Below are 14,788 nucleotides of genomic sequence, written 5' to 3'. Positions count from 1 at the left end.
TTAAGGGTGGGAGGGCTTGCTCCTCTGCCAATAAAACGTTTTCCCCTTCAATTTGGAATTCATTTTAGAGCCTGGCTTTGAAGGACCAGCGTTATCCTCTCTTTACGTGTGAGGGTCAGCCTTGGACGTCTCTGGCACAGGCAGAGCGCTGCTTCTAGCAGGGAGAGAAGGAGGTCTGAGGGAAAAGAGGCAGATATTATGACAGGCGATAAGCCTCCTCCGAGCGTTTCCTGCCCAACGCGCAAAGCCCTGAGGTGAGGGACTACCTCAGGTCCAGGACAGGGCGCGTTGGTGCCAAAAAATAAAGGCGCCCCTTACCTGCTGCGCAGGCGTTTCTTCTCCCTTCCGAGGTGCAGCGGCGGCCCCGAAAGCCTGGCGAGGCGAAGAGCGAAAGGCAGCGCTGCGCAGCACGAAGAGCGGGGCCCTCCTGGCAGGGCTGCTCAGCAGCAGGGTGGGCCGGCGGCGGCGGCGCAAGTCGCCAACCGGTGCCGGCCCTGAGAGGGCGCTGAGCGCTCGGCGGCGGGGAAGGGGAGGAGACGGTTGTGGAAGAGCCCAGCCCACAGCGGTAGGCTGGGCGTGGGGGGACCCGCCTGAGACCAGGCTCTAAAAAAAGTCCCGGGTCTTCGTCCCGGCGCGCCGCGCCGCCACTGCACCCCTGAACACAATGAATGACCCCCCCAACCCTAATGAAAACAACTAAACAAACCCAACAAAACAACAACAGTTGTTGCAATAAAGCAATAAAACCCAACAAAAATTCAAAGCATAACTTAACAAATCTAGATAACTAACCAAGTGCCAGTCCATGCGCACATACCCCAACTTTTATCCCCTTCCCCCTTGCAACTACCGGCTCATGGACACACAGCATTTGCACACCAGCACTCTATGGCGAATGCGACACAGAGCCAGTAAATGCGAGTAAGAGTCCCGTGGTGTGACACCATTCATATGGTTGTTGCTGTTTAAATGTGTCCTCAAAGGCAGCGACCAGTGGGAAGTAAAACATGACCCTTGTTAATAGCCACATACCAATGTCACACCATGGTGTATGAAAAGAAGGCAGGAAATGAAGAACAATGATGAATTTTTATTGTAAGATATAATATTAACACATTAATTAAAATAGCACTAATGAATTGGGCATAAGTAGTTGCTGATGGCAGACAAGGAGGTGGACAGGGATAAACCACTGTGGCTGATTTGTTGACACAGTAAATCAGAGGGAGGGACCACAGCTCCATGCTGGAGCAGATGCTTTGCATGAAGAAAACCTCAGGTGCAATCACTGGCTTCTTCAGTTAAAACTTAAAAGGGTTCTCAGGTAGCAGGCTAGGAAAGACCTTTGCTTGAGGCCATAGAGAGCTGCTGCCAGTCAGAGCAGATAATACTGGATAAAATGGGCCAGTGATCCGACTCCATATAAGACAATTTCATATGATTGGTCGGTGCTTTTGTAGGTAACTTTGAGCAAGCCAATGAAGAGCTGAGGATGATTATCAAAAAAATCTGGAAGAGAACCAGCATGAAGCTCTTGGATCAAGTCATTCCACCAATTGGAGGTGCGTATTCCATTTGACAACCTAGAGAGAATTTCTGCTCAGTCATTCCCCTTTCTAGTGCTCGTATAGGCCACCTATCACAAATCATAATGTCTCACTTGTATGTACTCCTCTAGATGATGAAGTAACTGTGGGCAAGTTCTACGCTACCTTCCTCATCCAGGAGCACTTCAGAAAATTCATGAAGCGTCAGGAAGAGTATTATGGATACCGTCCCAAGAAGAATGCCATTGAAATCCAGGTTAGTGGGAAATGGAACAGAAGAATCCTACATGTTTCCTCCTGACCCTAAAAAATAGAAAGATCTTTTTTCAACCCACAATGGCGTAAAGGAGGATGAAAGCAAGCCAACAAAATAATCCAGGATTTGTTACTGGCTTGTCTAGCAATTGACTAGAGTTTGGTTCATCACTAATAGCAGATCAGGAATTACCTTTCTGGCCAGTGCCATTTTAGCACTGTGTTTATTCTCCTCCTGCCCCGTTTTTTAAATTTTTGTGAAAAGCATCTTTTTAGCCTACATTTAAAAAAGTTAGTCAAGAACTATACAATAACAATTACTTAAATGAAAAAATTAGCACAAATTTTAAAAGTGATTTAAAAAAAATGTTGTTAGAACAGCATGCTCACTTGAATGGCCCTACCCCCTGCCCCCCACACACATAGCTATGTCACATCTTCTGTATGGACAGAGGATAGCAGATGCCCATCCACAAGAAGTGCTATAGCCCCTGAAATTATTCCATATCCTTATTCCAGGACACGGAATCATGGGCTCAAGTTACAGGAAGCCAGATTCCGGTAGGGATGGGGGAGAATTTCTCCCCGAAACTTCGGGGGGCCGAGTGCCAATGCATTCGGCCCCCCTAAATCAGCGGTGAATTTCTATTTGCGTTGCCCTTATTTTCGCCGTAGTCTACGTAAATCTTTACGTAGACTACAGGGACCAAATGAGGAACGCAAATGGCAGCTCCCTATGGGGGCCGCCATTTGCGTACGCGCTTTTTTTTTTTTTCAAAGTCACCCGTGATAGGCTACGTGACGATTAATGTAGCCTATCACGGCTGACTTTGCAAATCTAGCCGTTATAGGCTACGTTAATCGTTACGTAGCCTATCACGGGGGTGGTTTTTTTCTTTTTCTTTTCGCGGCCGGGTAGACGGGGCGCTTCTACCCGGCCTGACTTTTGCCGGTGAGGGATGGGCACCTCCCGCCCGGCCTGAATTTCGGCCGGGTGAGGCGGGAAGCCTCCCCCCCTCGCATGAACTTTGGGGGGAGAAGCGCCTCCCCCCCACTGCGAAAAAAGCTGCGGGACAAGGTAAGTCCCTTTTGTACATCCCTAGATTCCGGCGGAACATCAGGAAAAACTTCCTGACTGTTAGAGCAATACAACAGTGGAACCAATTACCTAGGGAGGTGGTGGGCTCTTCCATACTGGAGGCGTTCAAGATGAGGCTGGACAGCCATCTGTCAGGGATGCTCTGACTTGGATTCCTGCATTGAGCAGGGAGTTGGACTCGATGGCCTTGTAGGCCCCTTCCAACCCCACTATTCTATGATTCTATGATTCTACTAAGTATGGCAAGTCCGTTGCCAAGCTGCATGTAGTTTACCGCAGAAAGGCGATGCTCCTTGTTCCTGTATTAGTTATAGTTCCTATATCCGGTCAGCATATGCACTGATTTATCTCCTGTGGGAAGCCAGCAGGGTGATGTCTGTGCAGAGTTTGAGAATATCAGCCTAACCCCTAAGTTTATTTAAATGCCTTGGAATCAGGTGGGTTGGATCACACCCTTGCTCCCCCTCTTCTATTCCATTCTTTCCCAACCTGGTATGAATGGCCCCTGCCAATGATACTCACCTCCAGGCTGGCCTGAGGACCATTGAAGAGGAAGCTGCTACTGAGATCAAAAGAGCAATTTCTGGAGACCTGATGGCAGAGGAGGAGCTTGAGAGAGCCATGGTGGAGGCAGCGATGGAGGAAGGCATCTATAGGGTGAGCGTGAGCACTGATATCATATACACTTCATGGACATCCCAAATGCCCCTTGACTCCCAGCTGCAAACTTCAGCAGTGGGAATCATGCCTGTGACTTACTTGCACTGCTCCTGCACAGAATGAGACCATTTCCCTCACATGGACATATGTTTCTTCATCACCAACAGCACAATAGTGTTTTCTTGGTAGCAATGGGCAAAACGTTAAAGAGCAGAAGGGTCTCTGTTGTCCTGTTTATTATTTCTAAGCTAGTATTAGTGGTCTTTTATATACCTATGAGCAAAATACTCATCATCATGGAGGAAAGAGGCTTCTATATGGTAAGAATCTCTTCTGAGCAAAGTAATCTTTGCACAACATTCAAATGCATCCCTATTAGTGTAGGTTAGGTGATCAATTTCTGATGTCAGTGGCCTAGCCAGCAAATGAGAGAATTACCTAGTGGCCGGACCCAGCTTCTTAATTACTGTAACTTAAATCTCAAAAGCCCAAGGTGGTTAGAACCAGTCAGCCTATTCAACAAAAGGGATTAAGGTTTTCTTTGCATTTTGGAGAGCAAAGAAGTGAGATAAGACTAGATAAAACTATTCAGGCTGCTCAGCAGGGTGCCAGTTGACCAGATACTCTAAGGGGAACTGTGGATCTATATCAGAAGTAGGGGTTTGTCACAGTTTGTCTTGGGGATCAACATGGCAACAATGGCAACCTTTCTTGTAATTTTAAGTATGTACTGTGGAGACTGCCTCCTCCCACTCTCACACATAAAATCAATGTGTTTAACAGCCAAATTACACGTTACATTAAAAACTCTAATGTGTTTAAAACTGATCACATCTTTTTCTTCAGAAAAGCATCTGCAAAGGGGGGCAATTAGGACCTCCCCCCCTGTTCTCCCACCAACAATTGCCCCCTGAAACTATTTGCTTCTGGTTGGTTGGCTGGTGGATTCTGGGAGTTGCAGCCAACACATCTGGAAGGCACCAGGTTGGGGAAGGGTGAACAAGAGTTTCTCCTGCCACCCCTCACCCCAATCTGGAACCCAAAAAAACTTAAGAAGGATCAAAGTAACAGCCTCCTCTCCCCCTGCCCTTGAACTCAGAGGACAGGGGGTTTGTTTGGACAGGTTGACACCTTCATGGAACCCAGCAGCCCCCTACCACCCCATATGGCCAGCCAGAGGCCTCTGCAATTCACTGAGATGGGAAGCGAAGATCTAGATTCCCCTGTATTCCTTGATGACTTCCCACCAGCAGGTGGCACCAATGTGAACAACAGCAACAGCAATGCCAACAACAATACAACAGCACGGTAAAGTCCATGGTGGGAGCCAGGAATAGGTACAGAACAGTTAGTGGCAACAAACTGGAAGGCAAGATTCCTTTCAGTGAACTGATTCCAGCACGGATGATACGATGGGACCTAGGGTGCTGCTGGAGAATGGACTGAGCAAAATTTCTGAACCCTGAGCAAATTAAAACTAGAGCTGTTACAAAGCTTTTGTTTGGGGCTGTTTTGCAGGGTGGGGTGATATAATTAATTCATCTTTAGGGAGGCAGGTGAACTTCTTGATATTTTTGGAGGAAAGGAGGCTTACTGGTAAAAATGGCAGCATTCTTTTTAAACCAGCCCTTCATTTCCTTTACAGAAATTTTCCTGGCTGCTTGAAGTGGCCAGGAGCAGTGGCAGGTAGTGAGCCGGGCCACCATGCTCTCCCACAATGCCTTGCTTGGAATGATGCTATGTCATGATGTAGCATCATTCCAGGTGCAATAGTGGGAAAAACCTGTTGTATTGGTAGTTGAAATGACTGCAGGAATCAGCAGGCTTCAAACACAACTGTTCTTTATTCAGCACACACAGAAGTGAAGAACTTAGCAGAAGCTCCACCCACTGTTGCTACTTCCAGCTCTACAGGAGCTGCCAAGGTTCAAAAACAATAACTAACCCCCAGTACCCCCCTAGGGAAAAAACAACGGCAGCTGTGGGGACTGCCATCATTTCCCCCCAACAATACATCTAGAACAATACCACATCATGAAACAGCATTGTTATAAATATTATGGGAGAACATGGCGGCCCAGCAAATTTCTGTAAAAGGAAGAAAGGTTTAAAAAATACATTGCTGCCCCCAACTTTACTGGTAAGCCCCTCTCCTCCAAAAATATAAAATAGCTCTCTGCTCCCCACCCTGCAAATGTCACTGAAAATGCTCTCCCTAGTAATATATGGATGCAGCTGGGAATGGGGGTGGGCACTCCTCACCTGACACTAATTAAAACTCCACTTTCCACAACCATCACTGATCTGCTATCCACCAAAAGTGTGCAAAAGAAAAAAGTTCCAATCACTTTTGAAAGGTGCTAAACTTTGGCTTCCAGGGGAAGGGAATTCCAGAAGTGTTGGGCACCCATACATCTCTACATACCCTCGCAGTCCTAGCTTGGTGCATGTATGGCAACCTTGTACTATTTTCAGAATGCAGTGGGACATATGGGTGGAGATACATTGTGCCCAAGCTTTTTAGAGTTTTGTGGGTCCCAACCATCACCTTGAACTGGGCCCAAATGATAGGGAGCCGGTGCAGACTCTGGAGTGTTAGCATAAAGTTGTGCTCCTAGTGCCTCACTCCATCAGGACAAGAGGTAACATTCTGCACCAGCTGAAACTTCTAAACCAGCATAAAGAGAAGCCCATGTAAAGTACATGATGCTAGTCTAGTTTTGAAAGTATGAAAGGATAAATGATGGCTGCTGGTCTTTGAATGGGAAAGAACAGACAGCTGCTTTGTTTCCAGGTGGAGCTGGTAGAAAACACTTCTGGCCATTGTTACAACCTGAGCATTCAGGTGCAGAGAAGGATGCAAGAGAACCACCCGAAGCCGCTAGCCTGCATGATTAGGGTGAGGACAGTCACATGAGTAATGGGAGTCCCTCACTATTCCCAAGTCATAAGATTTTTCAATTATTACTTCAGTTTTGTCCGAATTCAGTCTTGAGTAGACTGAGGACCACCTCAGACTTACATTGTTCCCATGTGCTAATGACATTCCTATAGGAAATGCATAAATGCCAGACCTGGATCAACCTGATGAAGACTGCATCATATGCATTTATTTTACTGCGTGTTCTCTCTCTCAGTCTCTCTCTCACACACACACACACACACACACACACACACATATGCGCGCGCGCAGATGGGAAAATGGAAAATGAAATGATGGAGAACAATAGTCTGGGCAATTGCCTAGGATTGTTATTTACTGAAAATCATAGTTTGAATCTAAAGAGTACAAATAGTTATTTGAGGAAGTGGATTTTCTTGGAATTTACCACCAGCACTTTGCTCCCTAGGATGACATATGAGAATGAACTGAACGGACCGAGGATGCTACCACCATCTCATCAGTCATCTGTCCTAGGTGAGTAAGTGAGTTCCTGCCAACTCACCTCTCCCATCTGAAAGACATAATGCTGCCAACAAGAAAGGGATTTCCACTGCAAGACTCATCTTACCATACCTGTCTGTCTATATTGGGATTGGGTGGAGTTTAACTGCTGCTCTGATGAACGGGTTTGCAGGTTTATATATTGCTCCATCAACAGACTTCGATCTATTAAAATCATTACCTTATGGCGCAGTCCTATCAATTGTGCCCTTGCAGTTCGGAAGCTCCTAAACTTGGAGGCTTCCCAGTTTCCTGTGCCCTGCCAGGCTGAAGCTGGCAGGGTGGGAGAAATGGCAGGGACGATCTTCTCCCCGTCCTCCGATCTCTTGTATTTTCGATAGACAAGCTTTTCAGCCCATCTAGCAAGGGTGCTTCAGAGCGGGAGGCAAGGAGGCTGAAGGAGGCTCAGGATAACTTGTATCCTGGCCTCTCTGGTCTCTTCCCAGCCCCATCCACTGAAACATCCCTTTTCCACCCTCTCCGAGACTGAGTTTCTGACCTCTGAGAGGCAGCCGGTGCAGTTCTCTCCCCACTGGCTGCGAGGGGGAGGGGTCTGGGATGGGATCTTGGGGCCATAGGATTGCTCTTTGCCATTTGTAGTTTAGCAAGAGCTCTAGCAGTGGCATCCTTTTAACACCTGCAAATCATAAATATCTCTATGATTCATCATGTCTCTTTCCTTTTTCTCAGCCTATAAATGTTTTATTCATCCTGAAAAGCAACAAGAGAAAATGAGCAAGCTGCCAGCACATGGTGTTAAGAGCTGTTCAGAAGAACAATTTTCCATTCAGCAGGTAAATGTGAACTGAACCCCATTGCTTTAGTTTATCTACCCTAGACTGAGGAGACCTCAGCCCAAGTTGTGCTTTCGGTGTATATATGGGTTGCTTCCACGCTAGAGCCTTTTAGCATTGCAGAGGCATTACTTTTCCACAGTCAGCTGGAAAAGGAATTAACATGGAAGTTCCACACAGCGCTTAACATAATGCCATATTATCCACCAATGTCCTCCCCCATGACTAAGATCCTTCTACCAAGTTTATTTACAAGTCCCATTCAGCAGAAGTTCCTTCCAACATTAATTAAAAGCTTCCTGCAGGTTCAGTGCATTGTATTGCTTCCTGTTGAGTAATGAATAAGCTATTTGCCCCTTAAATAGCCTCTTACAGTGCAATCCTATGTATGTCTACTCAGAAGAAAGCCCTATTGTGCTCATTGGGGCTTACTCCTGGGTAAGTGTGTATTGTTAATCGCCCGTTATTTTCAGTTCCTGCTCCCATGGGGAGGACTTTAATTATTGATTTTCTCCTATTATGTTTTCATTTTTATATAACAAAATAGCACTATTTCACTACATAAAAATTAAAAGAAGAAAAACCATGGGAAGAAATCAGTAATTAAATGAGAACAGGATATGAGCATAAGGAGCAGTTAAGAGAGACTATTCTATTAATAGGCTATTCATCAGCCATGTTCAACAGGGAGCAATAAAAGAGCAGAAGCAGGAAATGTTCAACTGAAGTGACAGGAGCCCTTCACTACTGCTTTGCCTGCTCATACTGAACAGGTTGATTCTGCAGTTGCATTTGAATTTTTAAAAGTGGCCACAAATCAGATCTGAAAAAACACTGGGGAAAGATGGAATGCAATGTGTCCATGATGCCATCCAGATTTTCTGGAAAAGTGAGTGAATAAAGGATGGCAATGTCAAAGGAGAGGACAGAGTGGAAGCAACATCTGCCAGCAAAGGCATCTGCCCTGGAGCTCTGCCTTATCATGTTTATTCTATGCAGCAGTCTGAAAAAAATGAAGGCCCCATGTCCAAACAGAATGAGTGGTTGTCCAAACTAGGGATGTACGAAAGTCACTTACCTTTTCGTGGATTCTGTTCATGGTGGGGGGGGAGGCGTTCTGTCCCTCCCCCTGGAACCCTCGACGGGGGGGGAGGTGATCCGGTCCTCCCCCCCGGAATCCTCGACGGCCGGCTGTGCTCCACGGCAGCTCTGTGGAGCAGCCGGCCAGGCCAGGGCCGTCCGCAGCTGGATTTCCGGCTGTGGAGGGCTCTGGGTAAAAAACAAAACGCATACACAAATGGTGGCGGTTATGGCCCCCGCCATTTGCGTTCCTTATTTTTCGCCATCTTAGTCTACGTCAATATTTACGTAGGCTAAGACGAAGAAAAGAAAGGGGAACGCAAATAGCGTAGTGGGCGCTATTTGCGTTCCTCTTTCTTTTCTTCGTCTTAGTCTACGTAAATATTGACGTAGACTAAGATGGCGAAAAATAAGGAACGCACATGGTGGTGGCCGTAGCCGCCGCCATTTGCGTATGCTTTTTTTAAAAAAAACCCAGACGTGATAGGCTACGTAAGTCTTTACGTAGCCTATCACGTCTATGGGGCGGGGGGAAGAAAAAGACCAGTCTGCAAATGGCGGCGGCAGCAGCCGGTCGGAAGACCAGCCGCCACTGCCGAAGCTGCTGCTGGAGCCGCTGCCATCTGGAACATCCGCCCCAGGTAAGTCTCATCCCGGAGGGGATCCGCGAGGGGCGGAGGGTTGGCAGGCCGTTCCACAATGGATTTCGGGGGGCCGAATGCACTGGCATTCGGCCTCACCAAGATCTGTCGCGGAATTCTCTGACATCCCTAGTCCAAACACCCCTCTAGAGCCCCAGTAGTAGGGCTCTCTCTGGAAGAAAACTGGGTTTGCATCCCCTGTCACACAACCCCAGAGGTGGCGAGTACATCGACTTGCAGCAAACATACTTCACTTGATGTTGCAGTTGCACCATACCAGCTCCATTAGAGGATAAGCATTTTCTCCTACCTCATCTTAGGACAGGAGTGCAAAACCTCATGCCTGGGGGCCAAATCCTGCCCTCCTGTGGATCCAATCCAGCCCTCTGGGGTACCCCAGAAGGCCACATACCCCTTTCCCCCAACCACTGATTATTTGGTGGTTTCCGGGCTTTTGTGCAGCTTTTTCACCATTCTAAAAAGTTGAAATGCCTCTCCAAAGGCATAAAAGGTAATAATAATAATAAGAGCTCCAAGCTACAACATGCGGGTGGGGTTTTTTTGTATTTTGGCTCCACCCTGTTTGTCTTTGGACCCACCTACCACTGGAATGCCAGCCCTGAGAGCTTATCCAAAATTGAATGTGGCCCTTGGGCTGAAAGAGGTTCTGCACCCCCATGTTAGTATGTCACTGAACAGGAAACGAAACACAAAACAGGCAAGAACTTTGCGATGTGTTGAAGTATCCAAGTACTTTATGCATACATCTAGCAAGCTGATATGAACCCTATATTAATTCTTAAAATATAGGCAGTGTTCACTTCACACCTCTGTTTCCTACTGAAGGAATCTCCATCTGTAAATTGCACCATAAGCTTAACAGGGATAGTAGTCTTCCTGTAAATATGATCACAGTGGGGAATAAAAGCACATGTTGCCATTGGCAGGGCCTGCTGCACTCAGGGTAATAAAGAAGTTGGCAGCTGATGCCAAAGGGCTTCTACTCAGATATATCTGTTCTTCCTTCTATAAAGCTTCCTAAGAATAAGGCTATTGCCTCACAAGAGACAGATGATGGTGAAGTTCCACAGTCTAGAAGCAGCAACAAAGGAAACTCACTAAGGAACCTGGAAGCCTCTACCCCAGCCACTGTCCAGCTTATCCAGGAGGTACAGCTATGGACATCGTTGGCTAGAAATGTTTGCAGTTTGGGACAGGTTCAAGACAATGACTAGGGACAGAATGGGATGGTGATAAGGATGGGGAAAGTTTCAAGCTCACCAAAATTCTCCGAAATTCACTTCAAAGTTAATTTTGGCTTGCTCCCATTTTTGACCTGTTTTTCGGCTTGTTCAAATGGAAAAAGCGCACAATTAGAATGGGAAAAGTGTGTGTTTCTCTGCGTATTTTTCAAAAGTGTACATTTCCCCCATTGACTAAAGAGCAAAAATGTGTAATTTCTTAGAAAATGCTCATTTCAAAGTATGGATTTTTTTAAAAATGCATTTTCCAAGCTTGAGCACAATTTCAGGAATTTGTGAGAATTCCTGGGAAAAAAAGTGCTCCTGCTTACATTCACTTTCGCAAATGACATGTTTGCATGATTTGCAAACAGAAAGTAAGTTCTCGTATATCCCTAGATGGTGAATGCTGTAGGTCTGGCTCAAAATAACAATGATCATTTCAAAGCCATTTCACTGGAATTGAAATGGGCTGTTTCATTTCATTGGTTTTTCAATAAAATGGCAGAATAAATAAGACTGCCTTGCAAAATACCAATGATGTTTTATTTGAAAGCAGGTAAATATTTTGTGGGGCGGGGAGTGTGGAATTGGAGAGTAACTGTGCGATCCTCAACATGTGCAATCATAAGCCCCATTGAGTTCACTGGAACCTACTCCAAACATGCTTAAGAATCAGCTAAATGAGTAAGTAATACAGAGTTGGAGCGGACAGCCATTTCGCAAAATGGTTTCTCTTCAAATTACTTGGTCGATTTCATGAATTTTTGATAGAATCACTGTTTCTAGACAGTTCTAGAATGATGGCAACCTGGAGGATGAGGACAGAATGAGAGACTCAACGCCAGGTATGGGATGAAGGGCATTTTATCAGCATAAGTGAGAGCAGAAATGGACATTGAGTTGTGGCCAGGGATACAGGAGGGAAGCAGTGAAGGGACCTGCTCATGCAATGCACTAGTGCTCTTGATTTTAATGTGCAAACTTGAGCTCCTTTTTGATCCTTCCCAGACACGTTTTAGGGCCAGTTTATACAATCAGCTCCAGAATAAAGCTTTTCCTGGATATTACCACTTTGCGGAAGAGGTTGCATGTTTAAATGCTCCCGCCTGCCCTCTCTACACATAGAAAACCAGCTTGTCAGAGGGGAGGGTTATAGTCTGGCATTGCTCTGAATGCTAGTTTTCTATATCTGAAGTGTGTGTGTGTGTGTCCTCATTATTGGAGGACATCCACCCTCTCATCTTCATCATGAAATGGTATATGAAAACTTTTATCACTTGATTCTGTGGATTATATACATTGGCCCTTTACTGAACTGCCAACCTTTGTGTTGGGGTTTAATGGACCAATCATTTATCTCCCCCCCACACACACACACACACATTTCTTTGGCTATGGCATCTTACATCACAGTATGAGCTCCTGTAAGGTTTTTTTTATCTCTGCGTCTCCTTTGTTGGCTTAGGATAGGGCTTGTAGTAAAGAACCTCCATTTTGGAGGCCATGTTTTGCGAAGAGCTCTGTTCCTATTTCCCCAGCAGCATTGAGAAAAGAAGACATGTCTGAGAAGGTGAAGGCTCAGAACTAAATTACATGCTACGTTAAATGTGTAGCATGTATATGATCCTAGTTTTTTGTTTACTTTAGTGTAAGGGCACAGGCCCCCAATCTGGATCAGGACCACCATGTGTGGGCTGTGCGTTAAACCTTCCCACCCAGCCACTTCCCTGCCTAAATTCACCCCACCCCCTAAAGTGAGGCGGCTAAAGGGGGGAACCTCCACTGGCACCAACTGAGGGCTTTCCCCCTGTTTGTAGCCTGCATGGGGGGGCGGGGGTTGGGGGAAAGCAGCTGGATGCAAAGTTTTAAACCCCTCCACCTATGTGTGGCAGTCCTAATTGAGATCAGGGCCCAGGATGTTTACACTAAAGTGAAACAAAAAGTTAGGATCACCTACATGCTACACATTTAACACAGTGTGTAGTTGAGCCTTTAGCTCTTTAACATGAAAACTGACAGACACAGCATATAGAGCCAGATGTTTATGTCCCCCTGAGGCCTGAAGCAGAACAACTAGGCATCAAGCTGCACTGGAGACTGCTGAGGAGGCTTCTTTCTCTATGGGCTTGGCGGATGCTCAACTAATGTTCCATTTCCTTTGCTACAGGCTCTGACCTCTGGGGGACTCAGCTCCCTAGCTACAGACTATTCCTTTCTGAAATTGGCAAGAGATGAGATGGCAGCTGCCTTTCGGGTGGAGGCGACTGAGGTGGAGGATGTTGCTGCCACATTGTTGAAGAGAAGGGAATGCTCAACGACATCTCTGTAGAGGGGCCACATCATGGCCATTCCAGATACCAGACTATAAGATGCTGCCCCCAGCCTTTCCCCCCTCCCCTGTAGTGCTGCGATACGGTGCTTCTCCGGTGGTTACCATGGAAATGCTGCACTGCCTACTCACAGTGACCCCTGATTGGTTGCCATCTGCAACATGACAAGCAAGTGGAAGAGATGGCAGAGGGAAAACTTTTTTTCCTTGGCTGTCCAAAGAGGAGATTTTAGGAATGGGACTCCCAGGGTGTTTCACACGGGTGGAAATGGAGTCTTCCTCAGCAGGGTCTTCATACTTTCAATGAGACCTGTAGCATGAAAGATAGATACGTCATTACCTATTCCCAATGTATCATACCAAGGTTCCCTCCCAGCTTACTTCTTTCCACTGGCACCTTGGCAAACATCTTGAAAAGTGCCCTCTGATGACACTGTTCTGAACAAAAAGTAAAAGTGAGTAAAATGTAACACTTTTAATAAACTGAAAGACCCAATAACTATTTTATTTATTCATTTAAAATATTATTTATACCTTGATCTTAAAAAAAAAAAACCTTGAAGGGCAGCGTAGAAACAGAAAAAAACAAAAATACAGCAATACCATCAAAAACAGAATCTAAACACTGATCAGCGCTGATTTACATATACATACACTCCACAATCCCGAAGTGAGTCTTATGGTTTTGCTGCTGAATTGTATAGAACTAACAGATACTGAAAGGATTTTGTCTTGTATAAGTTATTTCAGTTTAGTAGCACTGAAATAGTTTTCATTTATGTTTTATTCATTTTAGAGTATGGATTCATTCCTACAGCTCCTGGAGTTATACAATTTAATAATCCCACACAAGCATGGTTAATTAAATCAGACAAAGGAATATAATTTGCTGAAACATCTCACACCTTAAAAAATGAACTGTGGCTCCCAAAAGCAAATAAAAATAAATACTTAGGAAAGATGCTCAGGCTTTGGTGAGTCAGGAATATCCTGAAAGTCTGGCTTTTAGAGGAGTTGTAGGGTTCCGATTCATACTATATTTAAATGGATCTTATTCTCTCAGATTAGTTGCCCAGGTGTCTGGAGTAGAAATCTCTAAAGTTATAAGGAATTCTGTTGTTGTGAGCAGCCCTGAGATTGCCTCTGTGTGTGTCTCTGGGCCTGATGCATGGATGGAATAATGAAGAGAGATCTGTACCACTCAATAGGGGAAGAAGCAATGCACAACAGATTTCAGGCATCTTCATCTGAAAAATGTTGATTATGCCTCTGCTGCTGCGGGGGCTGAATTTCCTAGGCCCAGGCATGACAGACACATGAATTCAAATTTGAAGAGCTGAACAACAAACAAGCCTGAAAGTATATGATGCAATCCTGACCTACAAAGGTTCCCTGACTCATGCTATCTTTAAAGTTCCTTTGAAAGATAGCATGACTCGGAACTATACAGCTTCTCTAGGAGCCTGACACTTCTGGTTTATTCAACCAGAAGAAGTACACAAACGCCACCCAGTTAGCATCATGGCTGAGTGGGGATGATTTGAAAGCAGGTCATCCTCACTCTTAGTCCCACACTCTAACACTCTATCAATCTAGCCTTTTAACTAGCCTGCCTTCAGTCCGTCTGGTTGGGATAATTTATGACTTTTTAATAGTGCTGCCAACTTTTTACCAGCCTTTAACAGGAGCTTGAT

General features: G+C 45.6%; 1 protein-coding gene across 2 annotated transcripts in view; it reads left to right on the top strand.

Moving 5' to 3' along the window:
* Window positions 1-13,591, top strand: part of CACNA1S (calcium voltage-gated channel subunit alpha1 S) — a 92,122-nt gene extending 78,531 nt beyond the window's left edge. For both annotated transcript variants that reach the window (XM_084852905.1, XM_084852906.1), the window contains 8 exons: window positions 1,461-1,562; window positions 1,679-1,803; window positions 3,430-3,558; window positions 4,661-4,869; window positions 6,912-6,979; window positions 7,697-7,800; window positions 10,556-10,690; window positions 12,933-13,591. In XM_084852905.1, coding sequence (XP_084709031.1) covers window positions 1,461-1,562; window positions 1,679-1,803; window positions 3,430-3,558; window positions 4,661-4,869; window positions 6,912-6,979; window positions 7,697-7,800; window positions 10,556-10,690; window positions 12,933-13,094 — 1,034 coding nt within the window. In that variant the 3' untranslated portion in view covers window positions 13,095-13,591. The remainder of the gene's footprint in view (window positions 1-1,460; window positions 1,563-1,678; window positions 1,804-3,429; window positions 3,559-4,660; window positions 4,870-6,911; window positions 6,980-7,696; window positions 7,801-10,555; window positions 10,691-12,932) is intronic.
* Window positions 13,592-14,788: the final 1,197 nt, after the last annotated feature.

This window comes from Heloderma suspectum, chromosome 4, assembly GCF_057233095.1.
Source record: "Heloderma suspectum isolate Gila_16-S chromosome 4, 16-S_ref, whole genome shotgun sequence".
In the NCBI taxonomy this organism is placed as follows: Eukaryota; Metazoa; Chordata; class Lepidosauria; order Squamata; family Helodermatidae; genus Heloderma; species Heloderma suspectum.
Note: the sequence above shows the minus strand (reverse complement) of the source record. Positions and strands in the feature narration are given on the sequence as shown.